Below are 19336 nucleotides of genomic sequence, written 5' to 3' on the forward strand. Positions count from 1 at the left end.
CAGTACTTTACTCAGCCTGCTGCCCCTGTGACCTGACCCTGGATAAGCAAATGAAAATGGATGGATGGATACAGTGCATTAAATTGTATCTAAATTGACAGTAGATTAATGTCAACCATGGTGTGGACTAACATGGATCCTTGTGACCTTCTCAGATCTACACTTTCTACTCTGGCCACAAGGAGGAGCCACAACTGCTTTACAATTAAATCAATTAATTAATTTACAATCAAATATTCATTAATATTAATATATTAGGCATATTAGGCGGCACAGGAGTGCAGTGATTAAACTCTGCACATACATACAACTGGACAGTGAAGGTCATGATTAAAATCTTTTGAAGCCAGTTAAATAAATATAATATTAATATATAACAACTAACCTAGACAAAATGAAGAAAACAAATCCACTGGCTGCTGCTGGAGAGAAAATTGTGTAACCAGTGTAAAGATCATTATCTTACAGAGAAGTGATCTTCAGACAAAACTCATCAGCTATCAATAACAAGTTTCCTTCCTCTGCCACTGAAATGTATGATGAAGAATGATAGAAGTGTAAATATGCAACAGCATTGCCTTGATGATTGCCACGACAAATTCTGTATCATTTGTTTAAATAAAGTCACTGTCATGTTGTTCATTGTAATTCTTTTTTTCTGTTTTCGCCTTGATGCTCTGCAGCTTTTTAGTTTTTATCTTCTCTGTTTCTCTGCATTGGAATTGAACCTCTGCTAGATTTTGTGAACTCTGTCCCAATAAAGGAGAAAGACCACATGGTAAAGGGAAATTTAGATGTATGTGAATTAGAAATTTAACTGAAATGCTGTGACGAAATGCGGTTTTGCAAGTGGGACTGCTGAATGTTATCAGTGGTTAAATGGAACTATGCACACTTAATCACACAGTGAAGGCCAAGGATCATACAGTCTATGCTTTAAATACAATTTAGAGGTAGCCTACTTTCTTTCTCTAATCTACTATATTTGGGAGGCAAATATTTTGAATAAATTTATTTAAAATAAATGTTTGATTTTGATTTTTACTCCACTACATTTATTTGACAGCTTTAGTTACTTTGTGGATTTAGATTATTAACAAAAAATATAAATAAACTCATGGATTATGATACATTATTATGTGAAGCTACCCAGCAGTATGTAATTCTGCTCCACCTGTACCAGGTGCGACATCTGAGTGATGTACACATAAGTGCATAAATGTTTATAATCCAGTAATATCATGTATGATTCTTTATGATTACTTTTACTTGGGGGGCTTTATATTTTGATGCTAATACTTATGTGCTTTTACTTAAGTGAGACTTTGAATCCATTTTTTTTTTTTTTCAAATCTTTTAACAGGGTATTTTTACACTCAAATGAACATGTATCGATCAGGTCAAGAACTCAAAGTGGGTTAGGGTTAGGGTTAGAGATGAAATGGCACTGCAAGGAGCCACAAATGACCGCAGCAATGGGAAAAGAGACTCAATATGTCTGCAAAGACATACAAACCAATCACAACAAGACACTAAATGACTAAAAAATTACACAAATGGCAAAAAATCACGCAGAATTATTTCAAAGAGATGCAAAATAACTTCAAGGACACACAAAACAACCACAAGGTGACACAAAATGACCGAAAAGACACCATAAACAATTGTATAACAACTACAAAGAGACACAAACCCACCATAATGTCTTTGAGTCTTGCTTAAAACAGTGGTGGGGCCTTTAGCATGTCTGTGCCCGGGGGGACCATTGTCTCATAATCTGCCCACAGTTGCAGGTTTATTGAGTCCTGCAGCTTGATGCTGTATACAGATGTTGTTGTCCTATTGACAGAGCTACTGAATTCAAACCGACCAATCACAGTCAGGGACATGCAAATCAGAGCCGGCAACGTCACGCCTACGTTTGACAAACGACCAATGGTTGACAGTGTGGGCGGGGCCTGAGGGACAACAGCGGAGGATTCAAACTGAGTATGGCTGCGGGTAAAGATGCCGATGAAAACACACATAATAGAAGGTAAGAACGAGTCGAGACTGGCATTAAAATGTTTAATGGTAGTTGAATTGACGCAGTGTTAGCATAACTCACGACAAAAGCAGAACTTGAGACATTAAAATCGGTGAAAATACGCAGGCTACGCATGAGACTGATTGACAAGGGTTGTCACTCTAACGTTAGCTGTCAGCTCAAGCGAAGTCATTTTAATGCTAACGTTAGCTGCCGAAAGTTACCATATGAAAGCTGAACAATTAGTCAGTTAACTACCACTTGGTAGCCAGATGTTGTTACTAGCAATTGAAATGTTTGTTAAAGAAATAAGTTAGGCAACGTTAGTGGGAATTCACAGCTTATGTTAGCTAGCGTTAGCTCGGGAGTCTTGTGTTAGCATACGTTTTCGCAAACTGCACAAGCAAAATTGAATTTAGGTTAGCAAAGTTAATTTGGCTTAATTACGTTAGTGGTGCAACACTGTGAAATTAACCCACTGCTCCTATGTTTCAGCACACGCATAACTTTTGTACAGGCATGAACATAATATCCAAAGCACCAAATCCTGCCTTTGTATAGCTTATAACGTTGATGTTCAAGCTTTGTTAAAACTGTCAGAGGTGTAGTTTCAACTCTCATGTCATTTGTGAGGTTGTAGATGGCAATGTCGTCAGAATTAGCTTTACAAGAGGTGGTGAAGATAAGATTAAAGGGACACTATAACGAGTTTAATCATTGAGTTGTATAATATCTCCTGTGTTAAAGTCTGACATGGTATGTACACAGATCAGCCAATACATTAAAACCACTGGCGGGTGAAGTGAGGAACATATATCATCTTGTTCTGCTGGGAAACCATTGGTTCTGGCGTTCATGTGGACGCCACTTGACATGTTTCGCTCACCCAAACACAGTTGCAGACCAGGTTGCCCCCCTCCGCCCCATGGCATGGCAGTGGCCCTTTAGCAGGACAGTGCATCATGCCACACTGCAAAAACTGCTCAGGAATGGCCAGAGGAATGTGACAAAGAGCTCAAGTCATCGACTTGGCCTCCAAGATCCCCACACCCCAATCTGACTGAGCATTCGTGGGACCTGACGGTAACCCAGAGGTGCCCCTGATCCACAGTGGGACCTCCTTGGATTGGACTTGACCTCTGGAGGATGTCCTGTGGTGTCAGCACCTGCGCATTAGCGGTGGATCCTTTCAGATTTATTGTGTCGGCATGTCCCATAGATGCTCGATCAGATTGGGGTAGGGCTGGGCGGTATGGCCTAAAATCAATATCACGGTATTATTTTGAGGGGATGCGGTGACAGTATGATATCGCGGTATTGTCTTCTCTCTTTTTTTTTTTACACCTTAAATAAAACAATTTAAAAAGCCATAGAAGTCTAGGGTGGTAACTATTTATCGTCTGAAGTAAAACGGTTGCTAATCTATCTATTATTGTGTGTAAAACGTTATATAGTATGTATAAATGTTAGAGGGAAGAGGGAGGGCCGGTGGCTCCCGGGCCCCCTTCTCCCGCGGGCCTGGGTTTGGGGTGGTCGGCCAGGCCACCTCCATCACGTAGTGAGGGAGGTGCATGAAGCAGGCCGGCCGGCCGCACGATTGGGGACATTTCTGAGCAGTTTTTGTGGTGTGGCATGGCGCACTGTTCTGCTGGCAGGCATATGCCATTGTAATGAGATGATAAGTGTTATTTACTTCACCTTACTTAGTTACTTACTTAGGCCTTTAAATTCCCTGAGGAACATAGGCCATAGACGAATTTCCTCCATCCTCTTCGGTCTCGTGCCCTCTTAGTCAGTTGTTGCCATGACAGCCCATTTACTTCACCTGCCAGTGGTTGTAATGTTTGTCTGATCAGTTTATATCCTGTGTACATGCATTTCATAATGGTTTTGACTTTTGCAACAAAGATCCTTCATTATTAAGGATCCAGTAGCTGTTAAAGCATACACAAATCACAAGCAGCTGTTGTCAAATTTCAAGACTAAGTAGCCATTGATTTTTGTATAATCATGAGTTGTGCCTTCTCCAATACTATGAGAAAACTGTGTACAATCCTCTTGTGTCTCCCCCTCAGAGGTACAGTGTGCAGTATGGTGATCAATCATGAGGAATCACCTGGGGGCTCTCATGCTGGCCGACCACCCGTCATCTTCAACCCAGATTTTTTTGTGGAGAAACTCCGCCATGAGAACCCTGATGTTTTCCTGGAGTTGGTGCTCAGTAACATCACTCGCCTAATTGATCTTCCTGGTACAGAGTTTGCACAGCTCATTGGTGAGGAGGGTCCCAAGACCCCAACTGGTGGGAATGGAGGCTTCTTCCGCTCTTTCAACTTCCTCAAACGCAAAGGTCAGAGGTCAACTAGATGACATCTAGAAATAACCACCAGCAAAATAATCTTCACTTCTTTGTGTTAAGTTTCAAGTCCTTTGAAAAAATATTTTCTTCATGCCTGTGTTCTCTGATGCACAGATAACTTGTTGTGCTTTTACAGAAAAGACAGGATTAGTGTAAATGTATTTGGGAACAGATCTGCTGCAATTGCAGTTCTGCAAGATCAGTGCTGTTAGGCGACTTTCCCGTTAGGTCTACTTCACAGTTTAATTTAACAGCCGACACCCCATTAAGATGTGGCTACTTGTTCAGTATTTTCTTTTTGTAGCTTGTTTGTTCTCATGGTATACCGATGTGTTCTTTAATGTGGTGTGTAAGACTTGTCACCAGACTTGTTCTTTAGTGTAAATGTCGGCTTTCAACCTGTGTTACTCTGCTCATTTGCAATGTACGTGGCAGAAATGGAAAAGGTCTTTCAGTAAATTTTTATATTATCACTCACTCTCATCTCCTCTATAAATTTCACAGATAAAGGCGTTGTGTTTGGAACTCCCCTGACAGAGAGCTGCATTGCCCAGATCTACCAGCTTATTGAGTATCTCAGTAAAAGTGAGTCATCTAAAAGAAAAAAAAAAGTTGGCGTTATATCCTTACCACAATGACTTTCAGAAGCCAACAGCAGTCAGAACAAGTCTCCTACAAAGAATTTGATTTTACACATAATACAACCATAATTGCCTTCAAACAATGAACAGCCCTTTTGTCTGCCATCAGTCCATTACCACCGAGCAATGTGGATAGCACTTAACTCCTCTTGTGGTTTGGAGTAGTGTGGGTGGCATGTTTTCCTCTTAGCTAGACAAAAACAAAAAACAAATTCTAAGGCTGACTGAGCACACAGTTGTATAGACAAAACTGGTTTGGAATCCTCAGATGTTTCATGTTTTTACTTGCTGCTACCCACCTGCTCTTACGCACTCAGATCTCCATGTGGAGGGTCTGTTTCGGGTGCCGGGGAACAGTGTTCGGCAGCAGACCCTGAAGGAGCTCCTCAACAGTGAGGCTGATGTCGACCTGGATTCTGGAGACTTTCACCCCAATGACGTGGCCACGCTGCTTAAGACTTTCCTGGGAGAGCTGCCCGAGCCCCTGCTCACACACAGACATTTCCATGCACACCTCAAAATTGCTGGTATCAATACACACACACACTCAAACATTTTGTTATACATTTATCTATGTATTCATTTTAAGGCATAAATACTGAAAGAGAAGCAGCATATTAGACCTTTTAGCATAAAATGATGCATATTTTAAAAGGCAGGACCTTTGAAATTCATATGCCAAGATGTCAAAAATGACGCCACTCTTGATAAAAGTGCCAAAGGAAATTTAAATGTTTATGTCACTGACAATGCTCAACAGAGAAAGTCAATACATATGATTTTATAGTAATTTTAGTAAATCTATTCCTGACTTCACTTTATCTACCCATGTCCCTCCTCCAGATATGACTCTGTTTGACGAACAAGGGAATAAGACTGCGGTACCCAACAAAGAGCGTCAGATAGAGGCCCTGCAGCTCCTCTTCCTGCTGTTACCTCAGGCCAACCGGTCACTGCTGAAACTCCTGCTGGACCTTCTCTACCACACTGCCAGGCAGCAGGACAAGAACAAGATGTCCGCCTTTAACCTGGCCCTCATGTTTGCCCCGCATGTCCTCTGGCCCAGACATGTAAGATTTGGAGTTTATAACTTCATGATAAGGATTCAAGGACAAGGGGCACCCCAAATACGACAAAAATATTGTAGAGCTAGACATTTCTGCTCATTTTGGGAGCTTGTTATTTACCACAGTTAGTCAGCCACCAAAGAAAATTGCTTTAAAACTGCTATGGTCACATTTTCCTTAAAATCACTTTGGGTAGAGTTTGAAAAATTTAAATTCTGTTGCCCCCAGTGGTAGTGTCAGAAAACAGTTTTCTATTTGCTAGCGATTGCTAGCTGTTAATGACACTCGCTTTGAATTAGATTTTTTTATTTTATTTTTATAAATCTTTCTGCCCTGTAGTGGTACTGATAAGTGACTTTTAAGTGTTCCTCTGTTCTGTTTGGCTCCAGATGACAGCCGGTGACCTGAAAGACAATCTGAAGAAACTGAACAACAGCATGGCCTTCCTGATCAAACACTCGCAGAAACTCTTCAGGGTGATTATTGACCAAACACACGACTGAACAATCACACTGTTACGGATTGAAGTAGGTTAGTTATTCAATGTGCATACTGAGTCCAGAAACACTCCGAGTCAAGCACAGAAACAAGTCGGGTTCTAGAAACAAAATATGTGACTGATTTTATGGATAATCTGTGGATGAGTGACGTGTCTGCTGCATGTTGTTCAGGCTCCAGTCTACCTGCGGGAATATGCCAGAGTGCACTTCGCTGGTACCAAGGCACTGCAGACCAAGGTTCGTGGAGAGAGTTCACAGTAGAGCACAAAAACAGAAACACACCATAAATTTGTCATCAGTTAGTTTTCACATCCCCTCCTGTTCAAATGGTGTTCGATCCCTATTCTTTCCTTGACACTCCTAGTCAAATGTAGCTTTTAGGGAAGACAAACTTTGTAAAAAAAACAAACAAACAAAAAAACTAAACAGTGTGCAGTATATTTTAAGGCAGTGAATGAGACTGAACAGTTCAAGTTTACATAGCTTGCTGCAAAACATATGGTCATTAAAGCCAAATCCTGCATTTCTTTTGAACCATAAATTCATCATTCTCGTCAACTCGTCATTTTGCCTCCTTATACATGTGAAATAGTTTCCATTTAATGTACACAACCTGAGTTGCCCTCTCCTCACTCAGGATGATCTGGAGCTGCTGGCGGCGAGCAGCTCTCCTGCTCAGCGGACAGTGTTGCCCCTGAAGAGGACGGCCGTTCTGGGCCCCAGCTCTCAGGAGCAGTGCCAGTCACCGGCTCAGCAATACACAGAAGAGGCTCTGAAGGAGCTCTTCCGACACGTTCATCACAACATGCCAGACTCCGCCAAGAAGAAGAAACTCGTCCGACAGGTTCACTCCAGGGTCTTTTTACTGAAAACATAAATGTGGAAACTTACCTCCTTTGCTTTTAAATTGCAACTCACTTTACTTTTAAAGTTTGTGTGTTAAATGTCTTAAATATAAAATATAAGTGGTGCTTTTTTTGTGCAGTTAGTCAAACAGACAACCTCAGGGACACCTACTAATGAGCCCCACAAGGTCCCCCCAGCTCCCAGCAAGAAACATCCACGTTCCCGCTCCTTTGGTGGCCTCATTAAGGTACTAAAGAACCCTGGAAAGTCACGACAAGGAGAAGAACAACAAAATAAATCAAAGCAATGTCCCCAAATGAATTGTGGAAATGATCAGTTTATATATTTATTTCTCAGAGACAGTGCATGTTCAGAAACATCACTGTAAATATGCCAGATAGAAAGACATTTTAGTTGGTCTTTTGTAAACTAGGATAGTTAGTCAAAGACAGATAATCAGTGCAATTCATAATATATGTAAAGAAAAACTAATTTGTATTAAGCAGTTAGAAATTTGCTGAAAAACAGTCCTTTTAAATGGAAAAATCTTGTGATGTCTTGTCAGTAAACTGTTCTGACATATACTTGTTTTGACATTTGTATATTTTCTGAGCTAAACTAACCTCTTACAACTTTTTTTTTTTTGCCCACCTGATGGTTTGGTAACAGCGCAAAGCGCGTGGTGAGCAGCTGACAGCAGAGAGGCGGGTCCGTCACATCTCTCCTGATACCGTCACCAGGGCAGGAAGAAAGCCTGGTAAAGAGAACGTCATCCTGCAAGCGGTGAGGTGTTTTTTGTTTTTTTTTTGGGTTTTTTTGGTTGGAAGTCGGCAGAGGTGGGTAGAGTAGCCAAAAATTGTACTCGAATAAGATTATTGTTACTTAAGAACAATATTACTCAAGTAGAAGTATAAAGTAGTCATCCAAATGATTACTTGAGTATTTTGCATTAAAACTACTCTTAAAAGTACAATTTATCCAAAAAGTTACTCAAGTAAATGTAACTCATTACTACCCACCTCTGGAAGTCAGCAACATCTAATGCACTTAGATGATTTTTGTTGTACTTTTTCTCTGTGGTGACAACACACTTATTTCGGCTCTGACATTGTGTTTGTATGATAGATTTTATTCCATCTGCAACAAAATTAGCAGATGACCTGAAATGTCCATTTTGTCTTTCTATCAAAAATAATAACACTATTTTATTGTGTGTGTGTGTGTGTGTGTGTGTGTGTGTGTGTGTGTGTGTGTGTGTGTGCGCGCACAGGTGAACAGCCCATTAAATGGTCCTGTGCTGGGGAAGGCAGGGCTGGTAGTGAAAAACCCAGACTTTATTTTCAAAGAGAACAAACTTCTGAAGGTTTCCAAGGTATGACACAGTTTTCCATGTGTGCAAACATAATGCGTTTTGCTTTGCAGTATTTGTAGTTTTCCAAGTCCGCTTTAACCAGGGCTTGAAAACAGACTCCACACTGACTCACAAGTTGCATTTTTTATCGAAGACCTGTATTTTAATTAAAATGAACTTTTTTTGATAATAATGAAGAAATTGCTGACCACAGACATCAGTCAAGACTTACATGCACTCATGAAACCTTGTGTTCTGAGTTTATATTTTCTCTCACATCACCTCTCAGAACATTATAGTGTTCTCTGCGTATGACATAGACTCACACTGTGTCTCATCTTACTATCTTACTATGTAATGACGGAAATTCTGTGTGTGTGTGTGTTCCACGTTTTTCTCCTCACTGACTTGGTCAATCCATGTGAAATTTGGCACAGTGGTAGAGGGTCATGGGAGGATGCCAATGAAGCAATATTACATCAATTGGCCAAAGGGGGGCGCTATAGCAACCGACTGAAATTGCAAACTTTGAATGGGCGTATCTCATGCCCCGTATGTCGTAGAGACATGAAACTTTGCACAGAGATGCCTCTCCTCATGAGGAACAAATTTGCCCCAGAATCCATAACTTCTGGTTTATAAATTTGCCGCCATTTTGAATTTTTGGAAAAACACTTCAAATGAATCTCTTCCTAGGAAGTTTGAGCGATCTGCATGAAACTGGGTGAACATAATCTAGGGAGCAATATCTAAAGTTCCCTCTTGGCAAAAGTTGGAAAACTTACTAAAACTGAGCTTCTATAAGGCAATGAATATTGTGGAGTGCGTGGCTCATCACATAAAGGTGTATAAGATCTCAAGGGTTTCAGCCATCACCACGCAACTTTGTAGGCATATGACCACACATAATCTGAGGGGACCCCTCCATTATTGACCCCATCAAACAAAATGGGGGCGCTAGAGAGCTCATTTCTTATCTAGGCCTAACCGCCATATGGATTTTTACTAAACTTGGTAGATATGTAGAACAGGACGCCTCAAGGTGACTGGAGAAATTAAACTCTAATTGGCAACTGGGTGGCGCTATAACAACAGAAAAATGCTTCAAAATGGCCAAAATGCGACCGATCGCTGTGGCTCCCCCTGTGGACCAATGTTGGGTTTTTTTTTCTAATTTCTTTCTTTTTGTAATTTATGGTATGGTTTGGCATGGTATGGTATGCTGTACTCAATGGGTATAGACTAGTTTAACTGTAATTTAAGAGATCCTCTCTCCACCCACCCATCCATCCATCCCTCCACCTCTCTTTCCTCCCTCCATTCGTCTCTTAGCAGGAGTCTTCCTCCGTGACCAGGATGGGTTTCTCTCCTGTTTAGGAGATCTCACTGTAAAACCGGACATCTTCACCTCGTCTCGGACAGCACTCTGGCAGTATTAATACTTTAATTCCTCATGGTTATCATTGTGTTTTCATTGTAGTAAGTATATTATAACTGTGACTAATATACAGCAGCTTTAGCCTAAGCCAGGACAGCCAAACCAAAGCCAAGAACTCTGTCTTCTTTTCACCGCTGGACGAGATTGTTACAAACAGGTACCAACAGCTGAATTAAATCCTCCACTGTAGCTTTGCTCTTAGATGGCCTCAGTGTTAAGTTGCATGACTTGGATAAAATTAATTTAATTATTCTGACCTCAACATGTGATGTCTGATAAACCATGCTAAATATTTTTGTTACTTCCAGAAATACATTTAAAAAGTCCCAAATTGCTTTCAGTGCTGTTCATCAGTATTTTAGCATTCAGGTATTATAATCGTGTATTGAGACAGACAATATTTTTAGCATGATTCAGTAAAGGAACTATATATGACATAGAATATTCATCAGCCACACTGTTAACTGAATGGGGTCCATTTAGTTTGGGATGATAATGTGTATCTGTGGGATGAGATAAAGGCTGTAGCAACTGCTAGAAAGGATGTGTATTTCCTTTTTAATAATGTCCTTCATTTTTTAATGTGTTTTTATAGTACCACATAAAGGTCAACTTTCAGTAGTATTTTGAAATATTTCTGCTGTCAGATTTTTTTGTTGCGATTGTATCTGGCTGATTTTAAATCGTGAGACCTTTTCTGTTTGTGAATCACAATAATTCTGCATAATAATCTCAATATACCAGAACCGTGTGTCTGCGCTCTGATCCTGCTGAAAGATCATGTTTTAAACTGTGCTTAACTTTTCACGTCTAAGCATTAACACTCATCACATTGCTTGACGCACTGTTTTGAGTAAACACTGACTAAACTCTGGGGCAGTTGCTTAGCTCCACATTTTGATGTGAATAATTTAAACAATGAGTAGGTCTTTGCTTTGGTTCGGCTTCGCTGGCTCAGACCTGCTTGTGCCAGTTATCACTTGAAACTTGTTTTATTAGCTACTGTATCAGAATCTATGACCACTAGCAAGCTAAGCGTACAGTCTGCTGTAGAGTGTCGAATATGTATACATGTTGTACAGTCTGTGTGTGTGTGTGTGCGATTCTAAGGTTTTAGACTATATTTTTATTTGGGAACTGTGATGTTTTCGGTACGATGTGATGTAAGGCTTTGGTAACTGGATGATAATTTCTCAGTGAGAGAATCAGTGAGCAGATCACTTTATTTTTTAAAATGTTTCATCCTGATATGAAAAACAGGATTTCTTTGATAACTACATTTGCTACTCTCACAGGTTTGTTCATCATGTGACCATTGACTGGGACCCCTGTTTGTGAATCTGTCAAATATGACATGTTACATTCCCAGAATGACTCGTGGGACTTAAAATATGTTTTTAAACAATTTATTTTTTTACTGGCTGGATGATGGAAAGGTCAAGGGGTTGAGAGATTTGTTATGTTGATGTTTTAAATGAAAGTCTAAAGAGTGTTTTTATATGAATTTACTCTGGTTGAAATGAGCAGTAATCAGTTACAGTCAGTTACTCTCCTTAACATGGTGTGTATGTGGTCTTAAGATGAGGCCATACTCTTGTTAAGACATGAGAATGAGTAAAGCAAGAACGGAACGTAGAGTATTATAATTGGACGTGAAACTGTGTCATCTGTTTCTGTTTTAGTATAACTGTTTGTCAGTATATTAACATGTTAGATGTTAATAGCCCATCATGACAAAACATAAACCTGTTACATTTATTAATGCTGAATTTAATCTGTGCAATCCAGAACTATTTAAACAGATAAGATGAAACTGACACAGTGCTTTTAACTTTTTTTTAGCTTTTAGCAATTAACAGGGGGAATGTAACTTCAGACACAGGGCCAACGTAAAGGTCTAGTAGAGACAATATTGAGTTTGAACCTGTGCTGAGTATGAACATTTTTCTCACAAAACAAAATGCAAAGTAAGCTTAACAATGTCTCAAATGCATCAGTGTCTAACACAAACAGCTGTGCAATCTGTTTCCTAATTAGATCACGGTGTGGAAATTACAAAATTGTGATTCAAATCTACATGGATCCCACAAAGAAGTAAACAGTGGCACCTTTAAACATAGTTGCTGGTACATGAAAATTTAAATCAGCACTGGAGAAGCACATGTCTCCTATCTAATGAGGGCAGCGCAGTTGAAAGAAATTAGAATTAATGATTCAGACAACACAGATGCATTGTCAGGGTTGCATTTGCAGAAGTCAAATCATACTTTATGCTCCTTTTTTAAATATTTTGGATCATACGTATATATTTTTTGCATCGTTCTCACTTCCTTCAGCTTTACTCTTCATGGCTCGACTGAACTGACGTCTGCTCAAGCGAGTACGGATGCACCAGTACCAGTTTCCCAAGCTCCTTCACAGGGAGGTCAGAGGTCAGCTGCAGAGCTGGTGGGGCTGCACTGCCCTGCTTATTAACACCTCAGCAGGAGAGATGCTCAGCAATATGAGCCTGAGCCCAAGCTGGATCTGTGTGCATTAGTTTTCGTAGAATTCGACACTGATCTTGAAGGGTTGCTCCATCATTTCATGGGAAATACTCGAATGTTTCTGAGCCTTTGTGTTGGGAATCTGTTATTGGTGCATCCTGATTTGAAAGTGTTGTGGATGTCGTAACGATGGGTTTCTCGAACGTGAATATGGTGCTGAACATGACTGACGTGACAGGTGCAGATGGACACTAAAATATCTTACCTCCTTTTGTTTTATAGTATATGGTACTAATATTCTGAAGGTCATTTTGTACAGTGGTCAACACAGGACCATTTTTGTTTTTAAATGAACCTGACTGAATTAATCTCAGCAGCCTTTTGAAACTGATTTGGGATCTCTGCATGTCGTCTTTTCTTCTTATCATGACATTGCGTCGTCCTTTTCAGTTTTCAAAACACTGCAGTTTTACAAACCTGTTCAAGCAAGAGCAAAATTGGATTCTTGTATTTATTGTGTTTGGGGAAACAATTGTCTTTTTATGTGGATGGAATTTAGGAGCCAGATTTAAGGTACATTGATTTTTGTTCTTTTCCTTTTTCTATTTTTGTTTTGTTTTGAGTTTGCTTTTGTCACCCAGTCGGGAGCAGTTATTTCTGTGTGATGTGGAAATTATTGTTTTATATTTGAAACACAAAAAGCCCCTCAGAGCCTTCTTGTTTTCAGTCTGTCTGTGTTGCATGTCTGTTCTATTCTTCTCCTTACATGAATGTGAATTATTTAGTTACTGATGTCCTGCCGTACATGGTCACTGATGAATTCTTCTGAACACTGTGAGAACAGCAGAATTACAGGGAGTTATAAATGACAGAAGTGGGTGGAATCTGAGTTCTTAAATTTTACCTGAATGGTTAATTGCACCTTAATGCTCTGAGCCATGGGGAAACATCACTTTTACACACTGAAGTTTCATTGGGTTTAAGGTGATCAACAAAAATGTCTGTCTTCTCATTTGTCCGAGCACCATTCTTCCAGTGTAAGGATGAAGTCATCTGTGAGTGTTTTACTATTTGGTTCAAACTGTGGTAGCCTCTGTGTTTCTTTCTCTTCTTTCTTTCTTTGTATTTTAGTGTAAAATAAGTTAACCTTGTACAGTGCATTTGATTCCTTGGCAAACCATCCGCTTCGGATTAAAACTTTTTATGTTTCCTACAGAAAGTCTGTTGTTGTTTTCTAATGTTTGCGGTCATACTTTTTCAGTTTCCAGTGTTTACGTGCCAGAAATGTGGTCAGTGTGAGGAAATGCCCATCAGCAACCACAGTATACTGTAACAGTGCTTCGTATCAATGCAGTGCCTCTGTGTGCCCACTAGAGGGTGCTATCAGATAATATAGAGGTGTGAGTCTGATGAAAAACACAATTAAGATCGAGTTTGGGTTTTTATTCCATGAACAATAAGACAATGATATGGAGTTTTAATTGGCGTTCACACTTCTGCCCATCTTGACAGCTTCTGTTTAATAATTCATTGACGGTTTATAATAATTGTAGTATCAGTTTTTACTAGTACCAATTGACAAACTTTCTCTCTCTCCCTCTTCAGGAAGGTCAGAGGTCAGGCTCAACCAGTGAGGTGTCCCAGAAGCTGGTAGGGATTCAGCAGTGCAGGCAGACTGATTCTTATGGTTCACAGATAGTAGCCTTAAGCCTCTCAAACCTCCAAACCTACTGCTATTTCTAATACATTAAAATAAGACATATCTCTAGAGAGTGTAGATGAATGACGAGATCAGTAAAGCAATGTAAAGGAATAATGAACTATACCAGTGTCTCACTATATCTATATGCTTTCAAAGAAAAATCTTGACAGGTTATTAATTAGTGCTGGGCATTAGGTTCCCCCCTGCAGTAAATTTTTTTAATGCTTTTATTCAGGTCAAGTGTGTTGCTTAATAAAGAAGTAATAAAGTGACGTACATCATACTATAATGCTCAGTCTTACGTGTATTAACATATATTGAATATGGCAGCATTCTCCTTCTGTTAGATGCTTTGTAGTCATTTTGAGTTTTTGAGTCAAAAAAAAAAAATATATATATTTTATATATATATATATTTTTTTAAACTTTTTTTTTAACAGTGTTTGGACATTTTTGCCTTTATGACAGTTCAGGAGGACAGACAGGAAAGGTGGGAGAGTGGAGGGGAGGACATGCAGCCAAGGACTGTGGGTCAGAATCGAAACCGAGCCGCTGACATGGACTCAGCCTAAAATGGGCACACACGCTACTCAACTCAACTTTATTTATATAGCACCTTGCATACAAACATGCAGCCCAAATTACTTCACATGACAACATTCCAATATTGAAATGACACAGACACAAAACAATAAAACCAACCAAAACAGAACAAACTTACAAAAGATATGATTAAAACTCCAAAGAATAAAAAGAGAGTAAATGAATAAATAAAACAGAATAAAAATGAACAGGTGAAATAGGTAAAAACCACATTAAAAGCCAGATTAATATTAATATATTAATATCCAGAGGTAACAGTCCACAGTTAAGGGGTGTAAAAAAAGAAAGTGCTCTCACCAGTACTTTTATGGGACACAAAAGGAACATTTAAAAGTAAAGCAGTGGAGGACCTCAGTGATCTGAACTTTAAAATCAATTCTGAAAGATACAGGGAGCCAGTGTAGTGACTTTAGCAGTGGGGTAATGTGATCCATTTTCCTTGTTTTGGTCAACACTCTAGCAGCAGCATTCTGGACTAGCTGTAGTTTTCATATTGATTTTTTTGGGTAGTTTGGTGAAAAGGGAATTGCAGTAGTCTAAACGGCTGGTAATAAAACTTACTTGGGCAGCTCCAACACATAACACAACTGATTCCTATACCTGAACTTGCATATCGGCCAATACTGAGTACTGATTTGATACCACTGTGTTTTAAAAAAAATATTAACAGCTGTATACTACCAATCCTCGACAGAGGTAAAACGCAAGCTGTCGTCGTCGCCTTATGGCAAGGCTCAGATTAAACCCTTTGTAAATCAAAGAAATAAATACAGAGAATTAAAGCTGCAGAACTTTCTTGTATTATCTAATTTGACATTTTGCTAATAGCTAACATTACTCTGCGTACCAGAAATCAGTCTTTCTTTGCTGCTCTAAAAACAGTAGCTGCCAGTGGCTGCACAGTGCATCTTCCTGTGTAGGCTACGGTTTTACAGCAACAAAGACAAATAGATTTCCAGGACAACTGATATTTTATGAGGGTGTGAAACTACTTAAAGTTTATCAACAAATACCGATCAGTCTATAGATTTACGTGCTTGCTGATATGTGACCCAGCATTTTAGGCAACATCACAGGCATTTCTGATACTAGTATTGGAACAACTTTAGATTATTTGATGACATGCTTCACTCTTTAATGTCCTGTGTGTAGTATTTAGGGGGATATATTGGCAGAAATAGAATATAGTATTCAAGGCTAAGTTTTCATTAGTGTGAAATCACCTGAAACTAAGAATCATTGTGTTTTCTTTATCTTATAATGAGCTGTTTATATCTACATTCAGAGTGGGTTGTCTTCTGCGGAGTCCGCCAGTTTCTACAGTAGCCCAGGATGAACAAACCGAACACTTGCTCTAGGTAGAGCTAGCTCTCCTACTCGCTTGGCTCGCAGAAGTTTCAGGTGGTTGCAGTCTTCAACCTCACTGCTAGATGTCCCTAAATCCTACGGACTGAACCTTTAATCTGTGTTTATTGCGTTTAATTTAGGCACTTTGGCCAAGTGCAACTTAAAAATCAAACTAGAGCTTAGATCGGGCCCAAAAAATCCAGCCCGACCCCACCCGAGCCCATGTTATGTCCCTGTAATTATGAGCCTGAGCCCGCTTTAAACCCAACGTTTTTTTTTTAAGGATACAAATGTGGACGTTGAAGGCGGACTCTTGTCTTTCTTTCTGTGGCAAGCCGTCATCATGTGCCTCTTAATATTAAGTGTCGAGGTCCCCGTCTTTTTGCTGTTATATACCAGCATCGTGCTGCACTTGGTACACTCGACCAAGCCAACACACGTCACCGTCGACTGCTCACATGTGCGCGGCCAGTGGCGCCGTCAAGGGGTGATAAGTAGTTGGTTCCATAGCTTAGGTTTATCATGAGGAGCCCGACCCGCCTGAGCCCGAGGATAGTGGCAGGAAATTATGGCCCGACGGGTCCGGGTCGGGTTCGGGCTCGGGCAGAGAATCTAAGCTCTAAATCAAACACATTAATTAAGCAGAAATCTTAATTTTTAAAACTGTTTATCATTGATTTATGTGTCCATTACTTTCTTGAGTAATTATTTGGTGTATTACATGTCAGAAAATAGTCATCAATAGTCAATACTTATCGCCATTTCCCAGAGCTCGAGATTATATCTTTAAATAGCTTGTTTTTGCAGACCAGCAGTCCAAACACCAAACATCTTCAGTTTATCATCATGTGAGACAGAGAAAAGCAGCAAATAGTCACAGCTGAGAATCTGAAGCTACGGTGGACACTTTCTCTTGAAAAATGACTAACCTTTATCAAAATATTCAATTTATTTTCTATCATTGCACAAACGGATTACTCAACTCACTGTTTCAGCTTGAGAGGTGTTTGTCAGCTGAATGAATTAAGTCTGATATACTGGAACATCAAGCAGTATCTTACACTGAACCTTTATATTGCTGCGTATGCTGAAATTGCATCTTAAAAATCACACCAGGAGGACACTTGTCACACACTCTGCTGTTTTAAGTGATCAAAGTAACCAAATAATCTATTTATCAGCATTGCTAATTAGTCACAAGAAAAGTCTCCTTGTGTTTGTGGGATTAGACGTTTATTGTGTCTAATGATATTAAATGCAGGGACTTGATCTGAAGGGTTTTCTGAATTGACGCGTTTTGAGACAAAAGCATCTGCTCTGTCGTTCCAGAAATCAATTCAGACGCGTCTGGAGTAAAAGCCCCCCCCCCACTTCCCCACCCACCCCTGCCTCAGAAAGCTATTATGGCCCCCAGAAATAAGGGGGTCCACCCCCATGGAGATGTCAACATCTCGTCCCTCCCTTTGTTGCAGATTATCGCCCGAATGAGTCATTCAATTCAGCTGCAGCCGGGGCTCTGCCTGTGGCCAATTTGTTTTCCATCACTTCTGAAGAGCGCCTGGTTAAATTAACCCGTCATACTGCGTCTGCGGGGAGAAGACAAAGTGAGGCCACGAGCAATAATCACTCATGGATGGTGGTAAATAAAAAGCTGGGTAAACCGTGCCCTCCGGTTGTTGATTGTCAACCTGCAAACACACGCTAAATCAAATCAGTCATTCAGAGAAGATCTAATTATACTCCGCATTACCCCATGAAATACTGTACAAATCAAAGATGATGTCGTGATGCAAGTGATAACAGCTACAAACAAACAAAACCATCAAAGAAACAAAGAGCCAGTCATTTCTGCTCTTTCCGAGTCAAACGACTTCATTTATCTTGCAGTTCTTTAGTGCTCCAAGGATAGTAGATTACTCAATCGAATGATAGAAAGTCATTTATAAAGCAAAATCAACATTTTCGGCTTCAGATATGTTTATTTGCAGGTTTGTTGTGTTTTATACTGATGTAAATAGCAGATCTTTGTATCATCGGTGAGACAAAATTAGCAATTTGAATCTATCACTTTGAGCTCTGGGAAATTATATCAATTATCGCTATTCTCTGTCAATTTGTGGTTTAACCATTAATGGATTAATTGGGGACAGGGGGTGACAGATTAGTCCATGATAAAAGAAATGTTGCAGTCCTACAGTTTTTGTTTTTACCCCAAAAATGTAGTAAAATGTTCTGGTGGTAGATTTAGTTTTCCGTGGTTTTAACCCTGCACCACACTCCTGATGATCCAGATTTCTTCCTCTCCTCTCTTTTCCTTGGTGATATGGCAATCACAAAAGCTGAAGCCAGCGTTTCTTTGGAGATTAAAAAAAAAAAACCTCAGCCAGGCTCCATTTGAATTTCAGAGCCTTGCCAGTGAATTCATAATAGACTTCTGAGTAAGCTCTGTGGCAGCTTATGGCATTCCAGTTATGCCAGTCTCACAAGAAACCCCCCCTCCCTCTCCCCAAGTTCCTGCAGCCCGGTGTGCTGTCTTGGCACTGAGCCGTGGCAAAAAAATATTATCTCATTTAACAGCAGGACTCCCTGCCTGCTTCTTTTATTTCACATTTACTCATTTTTCTCTCCACAAATTGTTTCTCCGTTTCAGTCCTCACATTTGTGCTGGAGCTTCCCGGTCGGATGCTTCAGGGTGATCACGATTTCCTCTCCTCTCCTCTCTCCCTCCCTTTCTTTCTCTCTCTTCTCATCATGTCCATGCAGCCTTAGGCTCTTTTCTTCCCCAGGGGAGGAGAGCACATGTGGGCAAGAGAGATAGACAGAAAGAGGGAGAGGGGAAGAGAGAGAGAAAAAGGCTGCCGTCACTGGAGGTGGCGGCTCCAGCTACTGCTGTCACTGAATAGATGTGAGTTCACTCCGGGTGCTGCTGCTGTGTGTGTGTGTGTGTGTGTGTGTGTGTGTGTGTGTGTG

General features: G+C 40.1%; 1 protein-coding gene across 2 annotated transcripts; it reads left to right on the forward strand.

The window, feature by feature from the left end:
• Positions 1–1958: 1958 nt before the first annotated feature.
• Positions 1959–13952, forward strand: arhgap19 (Rho GTPase activating protein 19). Of its 2 annotated transcripts, none has more exons than XM_050045358.1 (12): positions 1959–2035; positions 4102–4376; positions 4890–4970; positions 5344–5553; positions 5870–6096; positions 6483–6569; positions 6765–6830; positions 7231–7437; positions 7579–7686; positions 8109–8222; positions 8710–8811; positions 10123–13952. In XM_050045358.1, the coding sequence occupies exons 1-12, from the start codon at positions 1992–1994 to the stop codon at positions 10165–10167; spliced, it is 1566 nt and encodes a 521-aa protein (XP_049901315.1). In that variant the 5' UTR covers positions 1959–1991; the 3' UTR covers positions 10168–13952. The 2 variants fall into 2 exon arrangements, with proteins under 2 accessions (XP_049901315.1, XP_049901316.1); XM_050045359.1 differs by having other exon boundaries at positions 10126–13952.
• The last annotated feature ends 5384 nt before the right edge of the window (positions 13953–19336 follow it).

This window comes from Epinephelus moara, chromosome 5, assembly GCF_006386435.1.
Source record: "Epinephelus moara isolate mb chromosome 5, YSFRI_EMoa_1.0, whole genome shotgun sequence".
Lineage (NCBI taxonomy): Eukaryota > Metazoa > Chordata > Actinopteri > Perciformes > Serranidae > Epinephelus > Epinephelus moara.